We start from the raw sequence: 25,441 nt of genomic DNA, 5'->3' as shown, positions 1-25,441 counted from the left end.
ATAATAGACTAAGATAAAAGGAAATTGAATGAGATATGGGCGTCCTAAATGTCCTCTCTAGCAAGTGTTTTATTATACCACCCACAGTATAACCTCATGTCCATTGCAGAAAATAGTGTGCCAACGATTGGTGTCATTCAGAATTCTTCTAAACACTACCACTAGCCATGAAAATATTTGATTTAAATATTTTTTTCGCAGCATTGGTTAGTGGTTACATTTCTCCGGCCATGTCCTCGCAGCTTTTCACTGAAATGGGGATTGAAAAGACTGCCTCCAAATCATGAGCTGGTGCCAGCAAGTCAATAAAGCCCTGGAGTTGGATCATGTAGGTGATGACGAATGGTCGGATCATTTCAACACACGTTCCAAACCAACGCCTTGGAATTCTATAAGGCCTTGGAATTAGCTTGCCAAAACCCTCTGTCAGGATAACTGTACAATACTTGGGCGCTGTGTTGACAGAATAAGAACTGCATTTATTGGCTGAATGAAACGTTCCTTAGAAATGCTATTATAATTTCTAAGAAATATTTTTTAAATATTATTTAAGGGGGAAGTTTAGTCTAGAAATTCCCCAAACTTTAGAATTTATTTATTTTATTGCACAATATCTCACCCAAAAACCGCCTGACAAAACTATAAACTATACCACAGGTCATGTTAGGCTGTGCTTCTCTCAACTTTTTCATGAATAAAATGTTAGCTCCCGTTCTGTTGTGATCTTCCCAAGCCAATAGACCCGGGACACAATCTGACAGGAACAACTTTGGGAAGACTAGGTGAAGAGTGGCCTGCCTTGCACAAAGGGCTTTCTATTTTTTACTGATTTATTTTCCCTGCCTTCTTTTGAAGAAGTATCTCAGTACACACATGAGGACAGTGTGAGGGCTAAATTTGGTCTAGCCAGGCAGAAGGGTACGCTGCTTCCGCCTGCTTTGTCATCATTCCTGTTGAACTTCACTATGGGCAAAGAATTCTGGGGCAGATCTTCTCCGTAAACATTTTAAACAAACATTTGTTCGTGGCGGGGTGCATAACTTTTTTGTGTTCAAATGGACCTATGTGATATGTTAACGATTTTCCCCTCTGCGGTCCACTTTCCTGTTTAACATTCATGATTCTCGAATGAGTGCGCTTCCACTGCTGAAGTGAATTACGTCATTAACACATGCAGTCCTTAAGCTCTCAAACATGCCCCTGTGTTTATGGCAGGGCATGGTTCTCTCTTGGCAGTGTTGGTTTCTTGTTGTGCAAGGCCTCCTTGAATGTTGCACTGCACCCCCTGTACCCCATTTACCATCACACACACTTGCCTCCATCTGTGGATCCCCACGTTTTAGTACTTATATTGCCTGGTCGCACATAAATTACTCATTAGATATATGAAATATATTCTCAATTATCTATTGGCCAAACTCTTAATTCATGTCTTGGTCATGTGTTTTAATTTGTTTCGGTTTGTGCATTATGGTGTTGTCTTGACACTCTTGGCTGTGATATTGATGTTAGGGACATGCAGATTGTTTACTTAGCAACCGCTTTTTTTGAAATGTGTTTGTAATATATTTAAGACATTTTTAGAAAGTTCAGTGCCTGCTGACAGTCAAAAGCCATAACAGAAACATGTCTGTGCACTGTATGTGAGTTCATTATTAACTCAAAACACATTGGTTTTTGTCATTACCAAGTGCGCACACAGCGTAATCTGTGTAGACTCTGATTGAGCCGGTCTCTCGGCCCAGCCCTGAAGTCTAGGCCATGGAGAGGCTTAGTCGTAGTTTCACATCGAGTCCTTCACCTGTTCTATAAACAGTCCCACAGGCCTGACCGACATTAACACAACCTCTACCATGTAATTAAACGCAGCCACGTCATCCAATTCTGTGGTTGTAAAATGGCAGGGAGTGTGTCTACTTTATGAAGTAACTCTATTTCCTAGTTCCATCTCTGGGTAATTACATATAAGGCTGTGTGGCTTGTTGATCTGTTAGGGCACGGCTACGTTCCGCTTTGGTCCTCATGCTGCAGTCATTGTCTTCATTTAGCTTTCTTATAATTAGCTTTTGCCTCATCTTAGGGGACTTATATTAAAGGTCAGTTGAATTAATGATGATTGACTTTCCTCAATGCCTTTGGGTTCTCACTTTTGGGCCTTGTCTGTGCTTAGCAGAAATTCCTGTCTCATGTTAAGAAGTGAACGTTCAGCTTGAACGGTTATACATGCTGCTGTAAATGTTCTGACCATGTTTGTGTCCATTTCCAAAGGCATCCGCTCGTGGGACGTGGACCTGACTGCCTGTAACCTGGACGAGCAGCTCAAGCTCTTTGTGTCCCGACACTCTGCCACCTTCTCTGAGGAAATCAAAGGTATGGAGCATTTTGGGAACCTCTGGGCTCTGAAATAAAAGGTGTTAATTAATTGCTGTTATGCAACAGCAGTCTGTTGAATGCATATTTTCTATTGGCTAGCACGGCATTCTGGGATGTGAATGGCACGGCATTCTGGGATGTGAATTGCATTTGTAAGGGCATTCTGGGATGTGAGACCTTTGGAAAGGTATTGGGAGCCCTTCATTTTCAGTTTACATGTTTGTCTGAAACCAGCCTATAAAAAAATTCCATGTGGTGTCTGTAGAATGATACGACCTCATGCTTTTCATCCATGCGTAATACAAGTCATGAGAAAAGTGGACGAAGGGATGATCATGATGACGTTAGTTCAGGACCTGCTTTATGGCTTTAAAAAAAATGTTTAGGCTGTTGCTTGGATCTTCTTGTCTGAGTCAGTGTTGGAATCTGCTGAACAGACTGCTGACCAGCAACTCTTCTTTTCAGGGTAAATGTCCAAGATGGGTGTGTGTTAGGCAGCTGAATGAACAGCTGAAATCCACATTGCCCCTAAACCACCACCCCATGACATTCTTGTACAACTTGTGACTTGAACTTAAATGCCTGCTATTCCCTCAGTCATGTTGTCTGGCTTGGCGCCCCCCCCCCCAATTTGACTACTGTAAAATTGCTCAAACACACATGAAGAAAATCAAATAAAAAATTACTCAAATTGTTTTGTGTGCACATTTTAAGCTTGTACCTTCTGAAGAAAAGGTCACAACTCTCCAAACATTACTGTAGAACTGATGAACGTTTGAGAGGGCTAAACTAAAGACAAAAAAATAAAATCATAAACAAGTTAATGATACCCCTTGTTATACCAGCCATAAATTGTAGAACACCTCGAATCCGGTCAGTACGGTTAACCCCCTTATTCCAAAAAGTAAATTGGGTGTGAATATTTTCCAAATACACTGTAACATACTCAATAGCTTTACTCCCATTCTTTTTTAGTTATTGCCCTCTTGTCAGTTGGCATGCTGGGACATGGCGGTTAGCAACGTGGTGGTAACGTGGGACAGGGGAGTTGCGTTCTTGGAGGCCATGCTGGCCTGATGATCAGCACTGGCAGCAGTCGGCTAGGAGGCTGCTGACCACCCGCGGATTAGGACGTTTTCCTTGCTTGGCTGGTTAGTGCCTGCTCAGTCAGGCAAACACACAGTTTTAACTTGCTCTGTGTCTTCACACTCGAGAGGAGATGGAGCTCGCTTCCTGAGACATTTCTTCATCCCTCTCTCTGTTTGCTGTGCCAGTAGATTTATTAATTATTTATCCCCACTTTAAAGCCATGTTTTGAATAGACAGATTAATTTTTCCGATGGATGTCCTATTTATGTATGTCATCCGGAAAATCTACCACAAATGGAATTGCTGTTGAGAAAGACTTGTTTGTCTTTGCTGTTTGCTTATCTACTTGGGGAATCTAGCCGAGAATCGCCAGCCTTGATTTAAGGTCATCTGCTGGCTTCTGCACCACCTCATGTGGACACAGTAAACATTGCAGAAACTTTTATCAAGGGTTTCACCAGAGGCCGTTGCTGTCATAAAATTGAGAAGCTCAACTTTAAATGACCAACGACTGCTTGCATCAATTAATGCACTGCAAAAACACTATCAAAGAGAAGCCCTTCTGTTGGAAAAATGGGCACATTCAAGAATGGGCGCATTCATGAGGAACATAGAGCAAACGTTTGTGTAACATTCCAAGTTGTTTGCCGAACCCTTGATAAAGACTATCCTTGGGCTTGTTTTGTTCCTTATAAAAGGCCTTCCAGACCGGCTGAGGCACAAACAACCACAACTGGCGTTCTTCCCATCACGTTTTTTTTTTTTCCCTGCTTCTCGTTCTATGCCTAGAAACTACAGGGGCCATTCACAGCCAGCTCCTCATGCATTGACTGCACATTTTAACCACATGCTTTCAGATTTTCTCTCCTTATTCTAAACGCTAATAAGACTTATCTGTTGAGTTTGTCGATTACAGTATGGATAGTGTTTTAGCCCTCTGGAATAGAGTCCTGAGGCAGTAGATCTCTATGGTGACAGGATGGGAAAGTGAGATGGATATTATTTTCAAGAGTCAAATGGCATATTCTCTTATGACCGATGTTCCAACTCTCCATCTGCTACTAATTATGGACTTGATTAAACTTTTTGTTTTGCTGCCTGTTTGACTGCCCGGGAGTGTGTGTGTGTGTGATGACATGGGTGTTATTGTCCACCATTGGTGGTCAGCAGGCTGTGTCTGCTTGTGAGGTCAGTTGAAGGTTTGAACTAAGGAGTGACCTGGTAGACTTGTTCAAACATGACAATGTTTTTTCAGAATCAAAGTTTTATTGCCAAGTTTCACAACAAACAAGGAATTTTTTCTGGCTCGTTAGTGCAACAATTTATTTCAAAAAAATTATAAAAAAGAATCAGCGGACTGAGCATAAAAAGAGTAGACTGAGCATTATTAAATTACCCAAAAAAATATGTAAGGAACAAGAATTGTCCTGTTGAGCTTTGTGTTTGTATGTGGGGAGTGGTTATTGATTTGTCCAATTGAGGGGTGTGTGTGGGTGTGGCAGGCTATAGTCCTTTTTATTCCCGGGGCTTGTTCATAAGGCCTACTGCTGTAGGAAAGAAACTGTTCTTGTGGCAAGAGGTTTTGGTCCTGATAGAGGGGAGAGTTCTGAATAGTCCATTTCCAGAGTGAGAGGGATCAGCCCCAATCTTTGCCGCTTGCCTCCGCATCCTGGGGATGTGTAGGTCTTGTAGAGATGGCAGATTGCAGCCAATCACCCTCTCTGCTGAGTGGATGATGCGCTGCGGCTTGGCCTTGTCCTTGGCACTGGTTGCAGTGTACCAGATGGTGATGGAGGAGGTCAGGATGGACTCTATGATGGCAGTGTAGAAGCGCATCGTCATTAACTTTGTCAGGTTGAACTTTTTTCAGCGCATTGGGGAAAGGTAGTTGGGCTTCTCCTAAAGTACACGATCATCTCCACTGTCTTTAGGGCAATGAGCTTCCAAGTTGTTCTGACTGCACCAGGACACAAGATGGCCGATCCCTTACCTGTTGGTGGACGAGTCTCCATTAGAAATAAGTCAGATGAAAGTGGTGTCACCCGCAAACTTCCGGAGCTTGACAGAGTGCGGCAGCTGTTGGTGTACAGGGAGGAGTGTAGGGGGGACAGGACGGAGCCTTGAGGGGTGCCGGTGCTGCCAGTCAGGGGGTCAGAGAAGTGCTTCCCCAGGCTCACGTGCTGCCTCCTATTGGACAGGAAGGCTTTGATCCACCTGCGTTTGGACTCCGGCACTCCCAGTTGGGGGAGCTTGTCTTGGAGCAGAGCGGGAATTGTGTTGTTTTGAGTATCTATATGCAGTAGGACATGCGAAAAGTCCCATTGTGAAGTTGTAACAGTTTATACAAATGTGAGGGGCAAGTTCTTGCGTGAAACAATTAGAATATCAGAATTCCGAAGTCATGGTGGAGAATGTTTTAAGGCTGTGTGGCGTCATAAAGATGACCCAGCAAATCAAACTGTGTCTTCTCACACAGGAGTATATTTAAATGGGTGCGGTCATTTCTACACTAAGTGTTGGTTTTGTACATATGAACGTTTGATTGAGAATGTTTTCCGCTCAGCCGTGTCCATGTGCACAGTGACAGTGGTGGAGTAAGGGAACAGCTATCGTTCCTGGTATTCTTTAAGGTTTTCCTCTTCCCATTGAATTTTCCGGTTAATATACTAATCCTGCAAAGAATGTGCAAAGCTGTCATCAAGGCAATTGGTGTCTTCTTTCAAGAATCTGCCATTTTAAATGTATTTGTTTTTTTTCTCTTTTTTACTTGCTGCATTATTCCATGTGTTACTTCATAGTTTGGTTTGGTCTTCAGTATTATTTTACAATGTGGAAAATATAGTGAGTTGTTGGTGTTGAAATTCAGATTTTAGTATTTTCTTCAGGTAATTAAGTAAATAGAATTTTTTACCTTTTACTCACATCCTGCCTTGTGTTAGTTGTTTCAATTTGAAAAGGATATTCAACAGAAGCGCATAACCTATTCAAACCTGCTGCAACTCAAGTTTAGGCTGCAACCCACTTGTTAAGAATCTGTAATGATTGCAAAGGCTGTCTTCTGTAGTCAAATAGTCAGTAGTCAGAATGCCGGTGGCCTGGCAGCTACAGGGCTACCTGCATTCTGGGCTGGCCCTATCGTTGATGTTAAACCCATCAATGTGCCAACTCAAACAAAACTCTTGAACCTTATTTGCGTCCTAGTCTACTACAAATAACTAAAATATATTGTTTTGCTTTGTAGTTAGGCTAGTAGCCATGTTGGTGGTTAGAAACAGGTGGCTCATGGGGACTGAGGGAATGACATGCCAGGGAGAGTGCAAGAAGAAAAGACCTTGTGATCTTGCAGATGAACATAGCTGGCTACAGCTGCACCTTCCTGGCCCTTGAAGGCCATCTGTGCCTTATTCGCCAAAGCACAGCCACATTCTGTTCTCCGGCATTAACCATGCCCTGCCTTCAAGCTTCGCCCGTTCACAGTCTACCTCACAGCCCCACAAACACACTCATGCTAGCTCGACCATCAGCAGACCGGAGTGTATGGCTACCAGAAGGAATGGAATGCTCCTTGGTCGGTTGACAGGAAGCGGGGAGGGGTCATCCGGGGGTCTCTGGCGTTCCACGTGGCCTGCTGAGTCTCATTTAACAGGCCTACTGTGTAACCTTTTTACAAACCATTAGCACCTAAACCATTAACACTTCATACTAATTATTCACTGGTGATAACAATGTGTACAGTAATAGTTAATAAAATCCAGCGATGGTGATCAATAGTCGTCCCATCTGTTTTGGATAAGGGGACTTTACCCCTTAGTGCGGCCTGACTGATCGACTGCCTCGCCTGATTACCATGGCAGCTGATCCGCTCCCCGCAACATGTCCTGGAGCTCCTCCTGTGATTTCCTGTCTCTGATTGAAGACCCCGCCTCCATCTTGGGAGCGTGCGCTGTGGACGCGCGGGTAGGGGCGGGCTGTTTTCTGTCAGTGAGTCTGCAGAGCGTGCCTGAGTGTATGTTTGCATTGCCATGCAGTACTGAAGTGCTTTCGCAGGGTCGGGTGTTAGAGGTATACAAATGGCAAACCTTAAAATAATGACTTTTAACTATTCACTGTGATTGGCTGAGACAGGAACCGGGGAACGTCCATCTCTCTTGTCTTTTCAGCCACATTACTAGGCATATTGTGTGTGTGTGTGTGTGTGTGTGTGTGTGTGTGTGTGTGTGTGTGTGTGTGTGTGTGTGTGTGTGTGTGTGTGTGTGTGAATTAAGAAACTGAGGGTGGAAGATCTTCCTCGTTGTGGAACGTTGTGCCAAACCGAGAGCCATCAGAGTGGTTACCAGACGGATGTTCATTTGAGCCTCACACAAAAAACACTCAAATTAGTCCTTTGGTGAGTGACTTTTTCATTCTATGGCGGTGAGCTTATTGAAGGATGCTAGTTGCTTTAGTTGGGCCATGAACAGTAGAAATAGTTTTATTGTATAACACATTTGAAACTAATAATTAAACAGTTGGCCAGCTCTTATTTTGTGAAGTATTGCAATGTAGAATGATTTTTATATCTTGGACAGGGCAAATAATTCTCTTGTAGCCTATGGATCAAAATTATCAGGCATAAATTAAATAAGCATACCTTCTGAAAACAAGTAGGGCTTAACCGTTCATCATTATTGCAAATAGCCTATTCAAGATTAACGTGGTAACATTTACTTAACTGTATTCCCAAAAAACCTATGGTTAATTTTAGGTTTAGTTCAGCAAGGTGTGATTTTTCGGTTTATATTGTAACTGTCACATACAGTTTCTGTACATGAAGGATAAAGTCTGTGGTAAATAGGCTATATGTCAATTCTGCCCTCCTTTTCATTCACTGGGTGGCGAAAGTCTAGTTGAAATACAGTGAAACGTTGTTTTTTATATTGTGAAGTTGTCGCAAATGACGATGGCATTCTAACAGCGTCGATGGGCACTATATTTATACGATGAGGCGGTGTTTTTGACTTTGATGATGTAAGCAAACACAGGGCTATCGCTTCACAGGACCCACTGTCACCATAAAGTGAAAGGGTCCATTCATCTTTTCAGGGGGCCCAGGAGTCCTGGCAATGGGCCTGCTTCTGGATTACATAAAACATCACCCGTGTGCCAGCCAATTCATATCATTGAAAATAAGCTGACCAGCTACTTCCAGCTAGGCATAAGGCAATGTTCCTTCAATAAGCTAGCTAGCTACGGTATTATTAGGTTTATCACAGTGTTTTGACTATCTATCGCAGGTGTGTTGTCTGCAGTGAGGAGGGTGAATGCACTCAAGGCTGCTGGTCCTGATGGCGTCCCCCGGGCTCAGCGCATGTGCTGGGCAGCCGGCCGAGGCCCTTACTGACATTTTCAACCTGCCACTGGCCCAGGCGCTTGTCCCAACGTGCCTCAAGACTGAATGACTTCCGATCGGTTGCACTCACCCCCACGATCATGAAGTGCACTCTTTGCACTTCTGGTTAGAATGACAAAGTTGAATCTAATCTAATCTTAATGAAGCAAGGACTGCATCAGTGCAATACCTATTGGGACAGCAGCCCTGTTTACTCTGCTCTGTCACCATACCGTTACAGCATGGCTGCAAACTAACCTTTTCATTCGCTGGCCACTGGGGCCAGAAGACACCGAGTCAGGTTTCTCCAGCCAAAACGGACCAGTCCACCAGACCTTCAATGAATTTGTGTGAAAGTGCCTGTGAGCAGGATTAGGGCGGGAGGGGGGGGGCGGGACTGCATGGATATCGTCATGGTAGGGTAATCCTAAATGTCATGTTTGGTTGGTTTTCATTATTACCACTGGATTCCCCCTGCTGTGAGATCATCTCTCTGGTAGGACGGGGCTCAGACAGTGTATGTGGGGGGAAAAAGGCTGAGTTGGCCTTAAGAGCATTGGAGGCAGATGTGGACTTACTCTCGTGTTCTAAGTAGATGTCTTTGGGATCTTTCAGTCTGCCGTACAAAAATAATTTGGAGCGTCCCAAAGCACTGTAACGATCGCCAGCTTGTGTGTGTTTATGTCGTTGATGCTTATGGAATGGGCTGCAGGCCAATGGTGATCTGTTAGTAACGATTGATCAGAGCTGACTCAATGTCTGCAAAATCACAATGAGTGCAGTGATGTACGTAACAGAACCGACTATGTCGTCATACTGTAAGGTGACATCAGTGTGTGACAAAAGCACCGCATTTTTGTTGCTTCGGCGGTTGACTTGTAGCATAATAATTTACGATTGTTTGCTCATGTGTTCTCTACAACACCAGTGGACAGTACAGCAGAACTTGGTTGTACCTAACCATCTGTAACTTTATGCTGAAAAACTGTCTGTACTGTCCAACCTGGAAAGGGTTTAGAAAACCAACCTGATTGTGTTCTACTCAGAGCCAAAAACTGAGGGGGACCAGCTGATAAGGGAAGGTAGCTTAGGTTTATTTTTTTTGACTTATTACCGTTGTCATCGGCCGTATGCATACTGAATTTGCATGTGTCTGTCTATGAAATCCTGTGAATATTTTTCCATCCATCAGTTCTCCATTCAGACCTTCAGTTGTGTTCAATAGTTTGCATGGAGAATTGGTGATATATGTACCATTTGTGAAGAAAACATGAGTGAGCAGGCACTTATTTCTTATGGGATTCACATTCAACTGTAGGTCATAACAGAATGGCACAATCATAAAACAAAACATGTCAACAAAGAAAAAAATGAACTGACCCCTGTTCAAAAGTCTTTGTTCTTAATACTGTGTATTGCCCCCTTTAGTATCAATGACAGCGCGCAGTCTGTTATAATAGTTGTTTATGAGGCCCCGAATTCTTGCAGGTGGTACAGCTGCCCATTTCGTCTTGGCAAAATGCCTCCAGGTCATGCAAAATCTTTGGTCATCTTGCATGAACCGCACGTTTGAGATCTCCCCAGAGGGACTTGATGATATTAAGGTCATGAGACTGTGATGGCCACTCCAGAACCTTCACCTTTTTCTGCTGTAACCACTGGAGGGTCAACTTGGCTTTGTGCTTATGGTCATTGTTGTGCTTGAAAGTCCAAGAGCGTCCCATGCCCAGCTTTCTTGCAGAAGAATGCAAATTGTCTGCCGGTATTTTCCGATAACAAGCTGCAGTCATCTTGCCATCAACTTTCACAAGACTCTACCTTTAGAGCGCATACACCCCCAAAAACATCAGTGAGCCATGACCATGCTTCACAGTGGGGTTGGTATTCTGTTCACTAGAGGCATTGTTGACCCCTCTCCAAACATAACGCTTATGATTGTGACCATAAAGCTCTATTTTGGTCTTGTCACTTAAATTGCAGAGTGCCAGAAACTGTGAGGCGTGTCAAGGTGTTGTCGGGCATATTGTAACCGGCTTTTTTGTGACATTGGTGCAGTAAAGGTTTCTTTCTGGCAGCTCATTTTTGTTCAGGTATCATCAAATTGTGCTCCTTGAAACAACCACACTGTCTTTTTCCAGAGCAGCCTGTATTTCTCCTTAGGTTACCTGTGGGTTTTTCTTTGTATTCTGAACAATTCTTCTGGAAGTTTTGGCTGAAATCTTTCTTGGTCTACCTGACCTTGGCTTGGTATCAAGAGATCCCTGAATTTCCACTTCTGAATAAGTGATTGAACAGTACTGAGTGGCATTTGCAAGGCTTTGGATATCTTTTTATATCCTTTTCCGTCTTTATAAAGTTCCATTACCTTGTAATGCAGGTCTTTTGACAGTTCTTTTTTTGATCCCCATGGCTCAGTATCTAGCCTGCTCAGTGCATCCATGTGAGGGGCTAAAGAACCCATTGACCATTTATACACAGACACTAATTGCAATTTAAAAAGCCACAGGTGTGGGAAATTATTGGTGTGTGTCACCGTGTGTGTCTGTAACAAGGCCAAACATTCAAGGGTATGTAAACGTTTGATCAGGGCCATTTGGGTGATTTCTGATGTCATTATGATTTAATAAGGAGCCAAACAACTGTGACGATAAAAGGCTTCATATGATCACTATCCTTTAATAAAAGTTTTGTTTTTTTGGATGATCAGTCATTTTCAGAATCATAACAACTAAACAATCACTAGTCAATTATAGCATGTTCTCTATTAGTAGATCAGAGAGCATGTATATGGAATACAATGTTATCCGCACTTGTGCCAAAGCTTTCGGGTCTTTAAAAAAGCTGGATCTGTAGCCACAGCCTTTGATGAATGCTTCATGTTTTTACTGGGTGGAACATCTATTCTATTTTAGACTCTCACTGACATTCTATCATATTAAACTTTCATGAGCGTTGTTTAGTCATTGGCAATAGAATTAGGATTACATCTTCATTACTTTCTTCTTTGTGCTGTTGTTCACTGGGTGTTTCTTGGGAGAAGATTAGGCTATGAAGCGGTTGCCATAGTAGCACACTAGCCTGACTAGGTGACAAGATGGAAGGGACTGCTCCATATCATGTTGAATTTTGTCTCTGCGCAAGTGACCTGGTTAAAGCTGGGGCCATCTCTTTGACCATGTTCTTTTGATACGTGCTCTGGTGACTGAAAATAATGAGTTAGCCTGGGCATTTTCTGCACCTCAGTGATGTTTATGGTTCTGCTGTTAACCAGTGACACCCTTATCGGATTGATGCAAGCAATCATCAATGGGTGATTCTTCACTATATGTGGTAAAAAAGTATAATTGCAGTTATTACATTTTGTCCAGATAGTGTGATTGCAATTAATCCTGTGATACAGATACATTTATGGACTCTAACTTTTTGTCATACCCTTAGGACTTTAATAAAATATTCAGTACTTATTACGTTTTTATTTTGTTAATTAATTTCTGCTATTGTTTTTTAAATGAATGCCTAAAAATGTGGCATCGGCAGCTGTGGATTCGGATTTGAAATGAACCCTTCCTGTGATTGAGCACTGGCACCTTAGTTACCTTTCTATTGATGTGGTAATCAAATAATAGGCTCTTTAACCGGCTGACACTCACAGCAGGAACCACTCACTCTACATCTCCCTCATTGGCTGGCTGGACCACTGTCCGATGCACTGTCGGTCTTGGATCATTTGCATGTGTCCTGTCGATCATTTGACTGACACCTTGGCAGCTTCAATGGTACTGTTTTGTCAGCCTCTCATCTGCTCAGACCGAGGCTTTGTTAATTATAAATTGCTTGTGCGTTTCCTTTTGCTTTATTTGGTTTTTGCCACTGTCTTCATGGCAATGTTTTGTCTCCCACATGCTGTTGCTTTATGCAGTGTGTAACCTATAGCTCCCATTAAAAAAGTAAAAGTATTTTATTATCCGAATAATAACCCTAGTCTTGAAATAGTTCCACCACTCCTATAATTTCTCGTGATTTGGTGTGGAAAATGTTATGCAAAATGGGGGATGCTATTGGGTACAGTAGCTGGTTGAGTGAATGCCCCTGTGTTCTGACATGTGATGCAATGGGAGTGTGTTTCTTAGGTTGTTTATTTAGTCTGAATAGCCTCAGTATTGCATCGTTGCTATTGGAGTGTGCAAAACCTGGAATTATTATCAAACCCCTCTAAAAATAAAATTCATCCTTAGTTTATCTTTAGTTATATTATTATTTTATGTTTTGTCATCTGTAGTAAATGTATTTTCTTTTTTGTCTTAAAACCATTGAAGCAAAGGCTTTGTAGCTACTGCTGGTAAGTCATATTTGTTAAGATTTGTTGCATTTTGTATTTTTGTTTTTTCTTCCGGCATTGTCTGGTTTCAGTACTGTGCCAAATGTTTGACTGATTCTCTTTAGAACTGCGCTACAGGCTCACCAATGGCCAAGAGGTTATCTTCAGGCTATGCAAAGCTCTGTAGCGTTATGTAATCAGCTGTCAAATTTTCATTTTGAATATTCCACCCAGGTTTGTGTTAATAGCCTGGTTGTTCCTGATGCTTTCTTTGGATATGCTCAAGGCTGTGAGACTACCCAAGGCTACATCTGCTAATCCGTTTAATCCAATTTCTAATTGGAATTTGACTTAATCTGCACTACCTGTTTAACTTATTTAGTGCATGCACTCTCTCAGGTTTTTTCAAACCAAGTTAATTGCCTTTAACCTGTGCAGGTGGTTTCATTCCAGCCGTTAGCCTTTTTAGTGTAGTCTGTAAACAGTCTGTGGATTATATACTACTGGTTGTTTGCAGGTCCCGTTTAACCCTTGCATTGCTCCTTACCTTTAGGCCAGAAGACACTGCAGCACAGTGGTGACATTCTGGACACACAGGTGGTGGTGAACCCATCCCATGAGTTGGTCTGCTCAGAGGTGAGACTCGACCATCTCTCACTATTCAAGCAGGCGTCCATCTTAATTCTTTTTTTTAACCTTCCGAATAATCTATGAATCTCAATACCAAGAAGTATTAACTGATGATCATCGTTCAATATCCGTTTCTACTTCGGTTTGCTCTGCTTCGTATAAGTATTTTTTAGTTTTGGGAGGAAAAGGATCAATTTACTGAGAGTGCGTGTGAACTATGCATTGCCATCATATAGTACTGTTCTTTCCCTGCCATCTGGCTCTTATTTCATACTGGAAATCAAATCCTGTTGCTGCTGTAATGATTCACATAACCCACCTCATATGAACCAGCATAATCGACTTTAGCCTTTGATAGTCAGCTAATGCCTTTGTTGCTTAATGCACTGATGCATTTGCAGAATTCAGTAAATGTTGGTGGGAAATATGATTTCTATCTCTAGCATTATCATTTGCGTCCTGCATGCGCTTATCTGCTGGTTAACTCTATAAAAAAAAATATATATTTATTTATTTATTTATTTAATGGCTGAAAGAAGTTGTTAGGACTGTATATGTAAACCGCAATTCCTGAAATATTTTCTCTAGGAAACAGTTTTTCCATATTGTTTGAGATTTTATTTTTGCAGTAGTTACAGTAGAATACTGGTGTGGTAGTAAACCGGCAAAGGTTTCTTCCGAACAACCAATATTTCAGCCAAGTTAAATATTCAATAAGTCAAATATTTCTTCATAAAATAATTACTAAAACAAAAATCTATTTGAATTTGAGTGCACCTAAAAAATAACACTTAAAATTCTCAAGGAAACATGTAATTTCTGTTCTAGATACAAACATTCTGAAAATTGGCCATTGAATAACTGCCCAAAAAGTTGTGAAAATATACATTCAATAGAGACGGCTAGCTAATACTGGAGTTACATGTGTAAACACGGCATGTCAAGAGTCCTTTGGCAGATACAGAAAATAATTACTAATTGCTTGTTTCTTACTAGTCAATTTATTTAATTTTTTAGTATGAAAACATGAAAATGAATTTGCTTTTGATAAGAGCCGTTACTCAAATTAAATGTCTTATGGACCCATCAGAGTGCTCCAGTTATAGAGGTGGTGTGCAGGCTGCATCCCATCCATGCAGTTGTTGGACTCCATACCTTTGCTCTGTGTCCACCAGAGTGATGCAACACAAGCACCTGTTTGAACGTGATAGTAACACGGCTGTAGGATGTTGACTACCTCAAAGAGTATTGTGCGAATTCTGCAATGTGGCCAGCCATCAGGATTATAGGCTATATTTTGTGGTACTGGTCGAATTAATAGATTTGCAATCATAGCATTGCTGGTTAGCCTGCAAACATGCCCAACTGCCTTAATGTTGTTATGCTAGCTGACCTTTGGTTGGGAAAATGATGTGGTTGGCTGACTAACTGCACACATATCATTAGCAGGACTGATGTGTTGTGGCTGTGTGTACCTTTTGGCTTTCGGGATCTCATTGAGGTCCTGGTTTGGGGTTAGCTCCTCCTGGCCTCATACATGTATGGCTGATTAACTTCTTGGCAAATGTTGCTCATGTCTTCTCGCTGAGGTTGTTGCTTTTTCACACTACACTAGCGGATTCACCAAACCGTACATTACGAGTGAAACCGAATATTGGATTTGTTGTAATTTCCCTTTAATTACATCACTGTCTCGTTATGCCATTAAAACACAACGTTTATTTAATTAGAACTTTTATTAGGAAATATCTCAGAGAAACCCATTGTGGTAGTTAATGTTATATAGAAACAAAGCTTTGCCCGTCACCTTTAATTGAAGAGCGTTTTTTTTCCTCATGAAAAACTGATGCATATGTTATTCACCGCATAACATTGTATATGTTGTTAACATTTCTGGGCTCATTGTAACAGTTGGCATATACTGTGTGCAGTCCAATTGAACAATGTTTATCATGCCTAAATGTAATGGCATGTTGCATGAAAATAATATAAAGACTTAACAGACTGGATGTTGACATTAAAAAATCTTGAATGGTGGCCAGAGAAAGTGGTAAGACATTTCCCTGTAATTTCTTTTTGAAATATCAATGAAATGCCTTGCTTTTGTGGAGCTCTAACCTGGCCAGAAAGTGGCTTGCATACAGCATTCATCAAGGATTGTCAGTTGTTTAGTGTTTACAGAGAATTGAGCTTAAAAGAAAAACAAATCTAGTCGTTTACAGTCCGTACAAAGGAGCTAGTTGGTGCAAGATGTTGAAGGCCAATGGTGAGCTAAATGGCAGTGCAGTAACAGGCAGATTATGGCACACTGATGTGCCGAAAGGCAGCTTGAAACACAGCTTGTTGGCCTTTGTCATGCATGGACAACCACACTGGGTTCCACTCCTGTTAGCTAAAAAACATAAAAAGCTAATCCAGTGGGCATGCGTTTGCCAGCAACTGACAATTGAGGAATAGGATAACATTGCCTCGTTTGACAAATCTTCAGGCTTCAAACCAATAGGCTTATCTGGAGGCAAAGTTGTCTGACCTGTCCACTAAGAGCAGAGACTAATAGGCTACTAAATATAGCTTTATTTTCATGTCTCGCTTTCCTTCTATTTGCCTAGGTGCGCAGGGTTGTATCTGATGTTTCTTGCCACAAGTTGTTGGTTCTTGCTGGACAATGTGTTGAAGGGTCCGGAGACCTGGTCTTACAAACAGGATGCTTCTCTCTCAGTGACTTCATTCAGATATTTGCTGATGAAGAGGTGAGTTGATATTTTTCTGTAATGTCTATTCTATGTTGCAGACAAATCCTAAATTCAAAAGCATTGTTTATAAGCTGATTAAGTCATTTACATCAAACCAATGTATCTTTGAACAGATTGGAGAATTGTTGAGTTCGGCTGACCCAACACAAAAGGCTTGCCTTACACTTTGCTGTCCGATCTCTGGGGTGTGGAAGAACTCTGTGTTGGAGAAGCACAATCTGCAAGACTTCATTGACATCAAAACAAACCCACCGTCAGTGCTGCCTGAAATGGAAGGCCTTCAAGAGTTCACAGAATACCTCTCAGAGTCCCTGGAGCCACTGTCTCCTTTTGAGCTGCTGGAGCCCCCCAGTACCGTGGGCTTCCTCAAACTCTCCCGCCCCTGCTGCTATGTATTTCCAGGTGGGAGAGGAGACTCTGCCTTCTTTGCTGTTAACGGTTTCAACGTTCTTGTCAATGGTGGTTCTGATCCACGCTCCTGTTTTTGGAAACTTGTTAGACATTTGGACAGAGTTGATTCTTTGCTCCTCACCCACATTGGTTCAGACAATCTACCAGGGGTTAACAGTCTTCTCCAAAGAAAAGCAGTAGAACTGGAGGAAGAACAGTCTGCTGACTCTCAGATCAATGATGACTGGATGAAAAATCTAATTTCACCTGAGATTGGAGTTGTTTTCCTTAATGCCCCAGAGAGATTGAAGTCATTCCGGGGTGATCCCAAAGAACTGCAAAGCTGTGATCAGGTGGCACTCATGTTGCAGCACCTTGAAAGGCTGACAATCAACCCGGAACCTCTTAGTCGCTCAAATGGACCCACCATTGAGCCTGTTATACTTTTCCAGAAGATGGGAGTGGGGCGACTAGAGCTTTACGTTCTTAATCCAGTCAAAGGCAGTAAAGACCTTGAGATTTTGATGCAGACTTGGCCAAGCAATGGATCCAACACAAAAAGCTCTGAGATACCTCTGCCTTGCCTTGTCTCCATCTGTGCTCTACTAGTGTGGCATCCGGCCAGTCCTCTAGAAAAGATTATTCGAGTTCTTTTCCCTGGGTGTACTCCGCAGGTTAAGATTTTTGAAGGACTTGAGAAAGTAAAGCATCTAGAACTCTTGAAACACCCAGCCGTAAGCCTCAGAGACCTTGAAGCTTCCAAAGTAGATAAACAACCGAAACGTGCAGAGAGTCGAGAGAGCCTTAAGTCCCTGCCCAAGGATTCAAGACCTAGCAGTGCCTTGCTGAAGGACAAATTTGGACGTGGGGATGTTAAAAAGCAAGATGTAAAGGCCAAGCCCAAGGGCCCAGGTGACATTGCTCATAAAGAAGGAAAGGAAGGGGAGGAAAAGTCTAAATTAAAGGATGTGGATGCTAAACAAAGGCATCAAAAGGCTGAAAAGTTTCCTACAAAAAAAGAACCTTTAAAGGAAGAGCGAAAAGAAGTGAAAAAGAAGGATGAGAGAACCTCTCCAAGTGTTCCCAAAAAGGATGAGGGTGTGGAGAAACCGAAAGAAACCGCGAAGAAAGAACCTCTTGGTCTTAGACCAAAGAAAGAACTCAAACCTGATCCAAAGAAAGAGATCAAAAAGGAAGTGAAGCCAGATGAAAAGAAACCAACAAAACCTATAGGCAAGGATGTCAGGAAATCAACAACGGGACCTTCATTAGGAATTACAGATACTAAAAAGCCCTTAGGCAAAAATGGAACTTTAAAGAAAGACGCAGTCCCCAAAAAAGATTCATTGAACAAGGGTGCAAAGTCAAAGATTGGTCAAAAGGAGCCAGAGATTAAAAAGGCATCTGCCTCTGAAGGTGATGCTGATCGTTCCAAGATGTCAACGCCTGAAGACATGACGGCGGAATTTGAAAAACTCAGAGCTGAAAGTGGAGAGTCAGACAAGAACAATTCTGTTTTAGTTGACCCTAAACAAATAGAGCAACCTGTGACAGATCAAGCATCAAGAGCAAATGATGACAGCAGGGATATCTTGGAAAGTCCAGAAAACTTCCGCTGCATGGAGACACTCCCAAATCCTGAAAAGGCAGTAGGAACTACTTCCCCTCTTGCAAAAACTCCTAAAAGTGACCGCAGTGTGAACTTTGATCTCACACCAACAGAATACAGGCTTCTTGATGGGGCTCTGAGAAATGGACAAGAAGATCCATGCGCCAGTTTAGATGAGAAGACCTTAGAGTTGGTCTCCCCTGCCGACTCAGCCCCTAATAGCGCTGGGCATACGCCATTTCACCAGTCACCTGAAGAGGAGGCTCAGGGATCTGGTGAGGACAGTAGTCTTGGGGGTAGAGTGCCAAGCCTTGGTTTTGAAGACTGTCACATCATAGGTTCTTGCAGGATCTCTGAGGTAGGCTCCTTAAGAGGAAACCTAGAGAACTCTACATCATCACAGGACAAACAGTCAAGCCTTTTGACACTGAGTCCCTTCTTGCTGCCTGATTCCATGTCCCCCAATATTACCTCCATGCCTGCTGAAATCGGTTCCCCACACTCAACAGAAGTTGACGAGTCTCTTTCCGTGTCTTTTGAACAGGTGCTTCCATCTATTGATGAGTCACCCAAAGGAGACCATATAGACAGGTCCTACTCTAATGGGAATTGTCCTGATTCTGATCCAAAAGTGGGCATGTCCTTACCTTTGAGGACATCTCATGGCATGCGTCCACCTGGGGACGGGTCTGAGGAACGCCTTCCTGGACTACAGGGTCTCCTCCCAGACATTCCCCATGATGTTGACCTCTGCCTGGTCTCACCCTGTGAATTTAAGCACCCGAAGTCCCCAGAGAACCAACTTCAGCATATGTCTCCCGGGCTAGCCACTGGTAGCCCTCGAGAACTTTCAGAAGATACTGACCATTCCCAGGAGCTAGCAAAGCCACAGAGTGGAGTTAATAGTGATCGACATTCACCACAAGGCCAAGAGACTCCACCCACGTCTGCTAGTGAGTCCCTCAGAACAGCCACAGATTCCGACATACCCCCAGTGACTGAAGACTGCCCCTCCATCACTGCTGACATGGACTCTGATGAGGACTCTGGCAGCTTTCCACCCCACCATCTAAACGACCATCCCAGCTCTCATTCCTCCAACAGAGGAGCTCAGCATTCCTCTCAAGATCCTCCCCCTGCACCAATGAAGGACCTTCCCCCTTTGCCACCCCAGCCCGGAGCCTGCATGGCCGACCCTGAGGCTGACACTGCAAGCAAGGCCTCAAAGAGTGCAGCCACAAAAAACAAGAAACCAGCTGGGGTCACACAGAGGTTAACGTCAGCCACCAGTACAACTTTGAACAGCAAGACAAAGGCTGGCAGCACCACAGGTACATTGAAGACCACGTCAAGCCTTGACACAAGGCCTTCTTCTCGCAACACCTCCAGTGGCCCCAGACCCGGAAATGCTAAATCAGCCACTTCAGGTAGGCACCGGCGGTTTTCAACTTCTGATTTACATCTTTCCAAAAAAAATGCTTTTGCAATTGCAAGTGATTGCAACACATTTGGTTCTTTTTGTGCCTAACTCCTCTTTGTGTGCTGCAGGTTCTGTGGGTAGTAAGTCCAGTACCACTGGAGGTGTACCCGCTTATTTGGACATGGCTTATCTCCCTTCTGGTTGTGCCTCTGCCACCATTGACGTGGAGTTCTTCCGGCGCCTGCGCTCGTCCTGCTACATTGTCAGTGGTGACGAGCCCCTGAAGGACTCTGTTATGAGACCTATACTTGATGCCCTGCTGGAGGGAAAGACAGCCTGGCCCAGTGTACCGGTCAGCACTATCTCCATTTCTAATTTGCCTGTGTGTTTGTTGTACTATGGGAACAGAATGGTGTTCAGCTTGGTACTAGTGCTCTCAGTTTAATTAGCCCTTTTTGCCTTTCAACCCTCAGGTGACCTTGATCCCCACCTTTGATTCGCTGACGATGCATGAATGGTACCAGGAAACCCATGAGAGGCAGAGGGAGCTTGGCATCACAGTGCTGGGCAGTAACAGCACTGTGGCTATGCAGGAAGAATCCTTCCCAGCATGCAAAGTAGAGTTCTGAGAGTGAAGGAACGAGACACAAACCAAAGTCTCTCACCCCCTTTATTTTTTAACTGATGACTTTTTTCCCCCTCATCTACAAATGGCGATCACCTGTACCACTATGCATCAAATAAGGCCTGGTGGATTAGCAGATCTCGCTTCTCCTTTCTATCTTATCAATATGAAGAGGACCCACTCGTATCCATATTAGTCGCGGGTACATCTTCACTATGATGGCCGAACATGAAGATGGTCTACCAACATAAAGGTGTTCATTATGAATGCTTAGTAAGGTGGACTTTGAAAAATTGTTGTAGATTTTTTTTTTAACATTTTTCAGCAGCCTAGTTATGTTCCAAATCTGAAACGTTTCTAAGGCAACTAATTGACACCTGTAGCATATCCTCTGTCTCCTTGGTACTCAATTCCTGAGTTCTTCCATAAACTATTAGTTATTCATATGGCATTCATAGGTAGCTCTAGCCCCACAACTATTTACATATTGTCATTTTCTACTGGGGATGTCAGTGGCAGGTGTGTTACAGTATAATGTGTCTGTCAAAGACACAAAAGAAATGCGGAGGGTACATGAGGAGATTAATTCTGATTTATGGGAAAGCCATCTCCAGGTGCACAGTTGAACATGCAGATTTCCTCTGTGCTCGCTGAAGGATGACAATGTTTCTCATGTCTCATTTCAGTTTCGTAGATGGTTTGTGGACGCTAAGAGGAGAGAGGCATTGTCTTTGGAAAAAGGCCATGTGAATAGGAAGATTAGCCTGAAAATTGCAAAAGATTGAAGGTGTCATGCAATGTGCATCATTTTCTTTATGTAACTTTGGTATCTGTCACTTTAACCCTTCCTGTAGAGTGCATAGTGTATGGTGACAGTTGAGTGTTGGTTTAAATGAAAGTACTTGGTCAGTTCTAGACAATTTATTCTAAATTGAAATACTATTGAGTAGTGATAGATGGAATGCAGTAGGTAATTGAGTCTAATGCACAAACTCACACAAATTACTGTTTTAGTACTGACTAGTTGTTTAATGGAAAAAGGGCGTTGTGAATGAAGTGTTACACGTAACGTATATCCGCAATCCACACTAATAAATCTGCTTTTGTGAATCACCATGTTCACGTCAATGGGGCAAAGCACCTCTGAACATAAGAGTCAAGGAAGACCCTATCTGGTGTTCAGTGGTGTATTGCATTTGTACCCCGGAGGCTTCTGTTATTTAGAATGGTTTTATCCTAGCAAAGCTGCATGAGGACACTTCCACTTATAAACTCTGTCGGTGGGACCACTGTATGACACACGCAACATGGGTGGAAAGCTTCACAGCACAGGGATACACCTTGTTAGTGGGAAGTAATAGGAAAACATGAATACCTTTCAAGAAAATACATTATGTTTATCTCAAAGAGTGGTTATTATTGTGCCTAAGTGAACTTAAAGGGTGCTTCTGGATTTTGGCAACACGGCCCTTGATCTAGTTCCCCAGAGTCAAGTTAACTTGGGACTACCTTTATGTATTTTGTGTCAAGTATAAAGGACATTAGGTACTTTTCAATGCAAATGCTAACTAGTGTAAGGACGTCTAGTCATTATGCTAATGCTAGTTAAGGAGTTTGGTAGTCTTAGCAAGTTGCTTAAAAAAAGTACCTTGGGCAAGTACTCTATTAAGGGCCTCATTACTAAAATCTTGAAATATGTCTCAGTAAATGCAAAATAATTAATGTTTAACAAGACCGAAACAGTTGTATCAGCAATCAGTGGTGTGTTCGTTTAATAACAGTAGAATGTAGATGGCTTTATCTGTGAATGTCAATGCTTTTAAGCCTCGAACACAAACGGTTTGTTTCCAAATGCATGCCAGCACTGCTTGCACTACTCTGCCCACCACTCGCTGTGTTATGATGCTCTATATGGTTTAGGAATATTAAAGGACCGTAACCTTTAATTTTAAATAACTGTTATTCTTAGACACATTCTTGTTTACTACAGTTGATATTGTTTTTTGGCATGTCGAGTTATACATGCACGCAAATCTCACATTGTTTATGTTAGGTTGTTAGTTTAAATCTAATTAGAATATCGTATGATGTCCCTGGTGTTAAAGCGGACAAATGTCACGGCTTGTCTAGAGCACCATTAACATCTGATAGAGTCATCTTAGGTGAGGGTGTTTGCTGCCCGCCACAATATGATAGATCATATGATTCCAATGATTTCATGCAGAAAATATCTTGTTTTTTTTCCTCACCATTTCATTAGTAATTATATTTATTTGTTTTTCATAAATTATTGAGTTTACTTTCTTTTTATAGTTTTTTTTTTATATATATATACATCCTTGTGGTGCGGCTACTTTATCACCAATAATTTGGTTCGCTACAGGCTGCTCACGTGATACCATTAGCCAATAGCAGGACAGACAAAACAGAACCGAGCTTGCCTTGTCCTTCGTAGGAGTCTGAAATGGCAGCATGTTTTTTTGGTACTAGCTATTATAAGTACAAAAATCACCGGAAATGTATTCCGTTTCATTGGCCTTGGTCGCTTACGTCTATCAACATTTCACACTTTAGGATTTGCTAAATATCTTCTAATAATCTCAACTTTAAACATCCAACAAGTTAGTCCATCATGTCCATATACTTGGGCTCACCGTGTGTTTCACGTGTATGGTTTCTATTAAACTATTTGGACTAAATGCATTTGTATGGACATGTATGCCCTCTGCTGTCCATACCGTGACTCAGCTTTGTCCCAGAATGTACCAACTTTACCTCCCATTCACAATGTTTTGAAAGTCATTTTCATAGATGTATTAGACTAATTGGACTTTAGCAATATGCCATTAAACACAAAGAGTATCCACATTTCTGCCTCACTTCTGGTGAGTAGTTGGGATTCATGTGAAATACCTATTTTATAAGTCTGAACTCCAGTAAAAAAATTCTTCAGTCTCAATAAAAACAGCTTTATTACTGCATGGATATCACAAGTGTTCAAATCTGTAAGTCATGCCATGTAGTAGATGAACTCACTTAGGATGTTTGCTTGTTAACAACCAAGCTGGACAGGATGTTTTGGGAGAGAATACATGATTTATTTAAAGCCATTGCATTTTTCATATTTGGTGCTATAATTGTTGATCTTACTTGGAGACATCCTTTCCATGCACTTATAATTGTAACATTGTTTATTTTCATTCCCTATCTGTGGATCACTCATCACTTGCAAGTGTTTGGATTTTACGCCCCAAATCCCATGAATGTCTTTCAAATGTTCAATAGTGGGGCGGTTAATTGAACTAATTGGGATGATAATTGATAATTCAGTATTGAAACACTATTTTTTTTTCCTTCAATAAATATACCCCTTTTATAAAATTGTGCTTTGTAATTAGTGTTTATTAATTTTTTTATTTACTTTGAAGAACGAATTGAAATGTATGAGGGGGTGTCGTATATGGCCTATGTTCCACGGCCCAACGCATTGCAGAGTTTGTTGATAGTTGGTTGAGAGATGGAAATTGCCACTCAACATAAAGTGTAACACGAGTCTTCAGTCCATTGCGTTAGCTTTTGCTTGATATTGCAGTCATTTTTGATGTGTCAGGATTCTTTCAGTCCTTCAGTTCATGAAAATAGCTAAATAGATTACAAACTAAGCAATCAAGCTAGCCCATTATCTCGCCCAGTTTCCCAAAACAACAGATAATAGCTTTACGGAGCAAGATGCCCTGTGAGCAGGAACCTGTCTTGAAAACAAACACAGGTGGTTTTCATTGCAAATGGCAATTAATTTTAGAATGGTTTAAAACACTGATATTGTTTTCTTTTTTCTATTTGTCTATTCCAATCAGATTAACTTTGTAGGCCAATGAATAAATCAAACTTCAGTTTCATTTCATTTACATTTTGGTTATTTAGCTGTTTTTTGACTGCATATGTTTTTGTAGTTATGTTACTTAAGATCTCATGGGACTAACCAATATATGTTAAGTGAATACAAAGAGTCAGGATATCTGTTTAACCTCCCATCTGAAAGACAGCACATAGTGATTTTCGGTATAGCGATTTGACTTTTTTCCCCACTGCATCATGTCTCTCATCCAGGGGGTGTTCAGGATTGTTCCATTTTCATCTTCAAAGGCAAACCAGCAGGGCGCTATGCTGCTTATGTTGACCTAATAGTGTTGTAACATAACCAAGAGTATGTTTTTAGCTGCATGTGATTCGTTCAAATCCTCTAAAAGCAGTTTAAGCGACTGTCCAGCAGGTGTCAATGTTTTTCTTCATTTGATTGACACAGAGAATCTCATTTCATCAACAATATTTCATTTGTTTTAGTAAGCACTTGTATGCTGTGGATCACACCTCTGTCATGTAGTGGTGTAGAATCTGTTTTCAAATCTAGATTCCCTGGGTTATTTTCAGCAGTCTACAAGAGGGTGATATAACTTGTTTTTCATTTGAGCTCACATACTGTATGCATTGTTATCATGAAGGCAGTCTCATGACGGCAAGAACATTGCCTTTCAAATGTTTGTCTTTCCAGAAGACTTTGACATTAATTTATTTGTACTAAGGTACATCTATAAACCTGTTTTAAGATGATAAAGAAAACATGCCTGAGCAATGTCCACCACATTTTATGTGGAGCAGTATGCGTTGCAGTCTATTTCCTGTGTACCATATAGAAAATATTATGACTCAGGAAAGAAAATATAGCAACTCATTTTTTTTTACCATTGTTACAAATGTTTACATCAATAAATGTTTACATCTTTTAATCAACAACAAAGATTGAATTAAGTGGGGAAAAAACAAATGTGTAACTTTAGTTACCTTCCTCTGATTTCAGTTTTTAGT

The 25,441-nt window shown here is 41.7% G+C and overlaps 1 protein-coding gene across 1 annotated transcript in view; it reads left to right on the top strand.

The window, feature by feature from the left end:
* map1sa (microtubule-associated protein 1Sa) overlaps positions 1–23,956 on the top strand; it is a 29,704-nt gene extending 5,748 nt beyond the window's left edge. Inside the window, exons 2-7 of the mRNA XM_010871325.3 lie at positions 2,269–2,370; positions 13,702–13,784; positions 16,388–16,528; positions 16,645–19,957; positions 20,079–20,302; positions 20,424–23,956. Of these exons, the coding sequence (XP_010869627.3) occupies positions 2,269–2,370; positions 13,702–13,784; positions 16,388–16,528; positions 16,645–19,957; positions 20,079–20,302; positions 20,424–20,579 (4,019 nt within the window). The 3' untranslated portion in view covers positions 20,580–23,956. The remainder of the gene's footprint in view (positions 1–2,268; positions 2,371–13,701; positions 13,785–16,387; positions 16,529–16,644; positions 19,958–20,078; positions 20,303–20,423) is intronic.
* The last annotated feature ends 1,485 nt before the right edge of the window (positions 23,957–25,441 follow it).

Source organism: Esox lucius, chromosome 8, assembly GCF_011004845.1.
Source record: "Esox lucius isolate fEsoLuc1 chromosome 8, fEsoLuc1.pri, whole genome shotgun sequence".
In the NCBI taxonomy this organism is placed as follows: Eukaryota; Metazoa; Chordata; class Actinopteri; order Esociformes; family Esocidae; genus Esox; species Esox lucius.
Note: the sequence above shows the minus strand (reverse complement) of the source record. Positions and strands in the feature narration are given on the sequence as shown.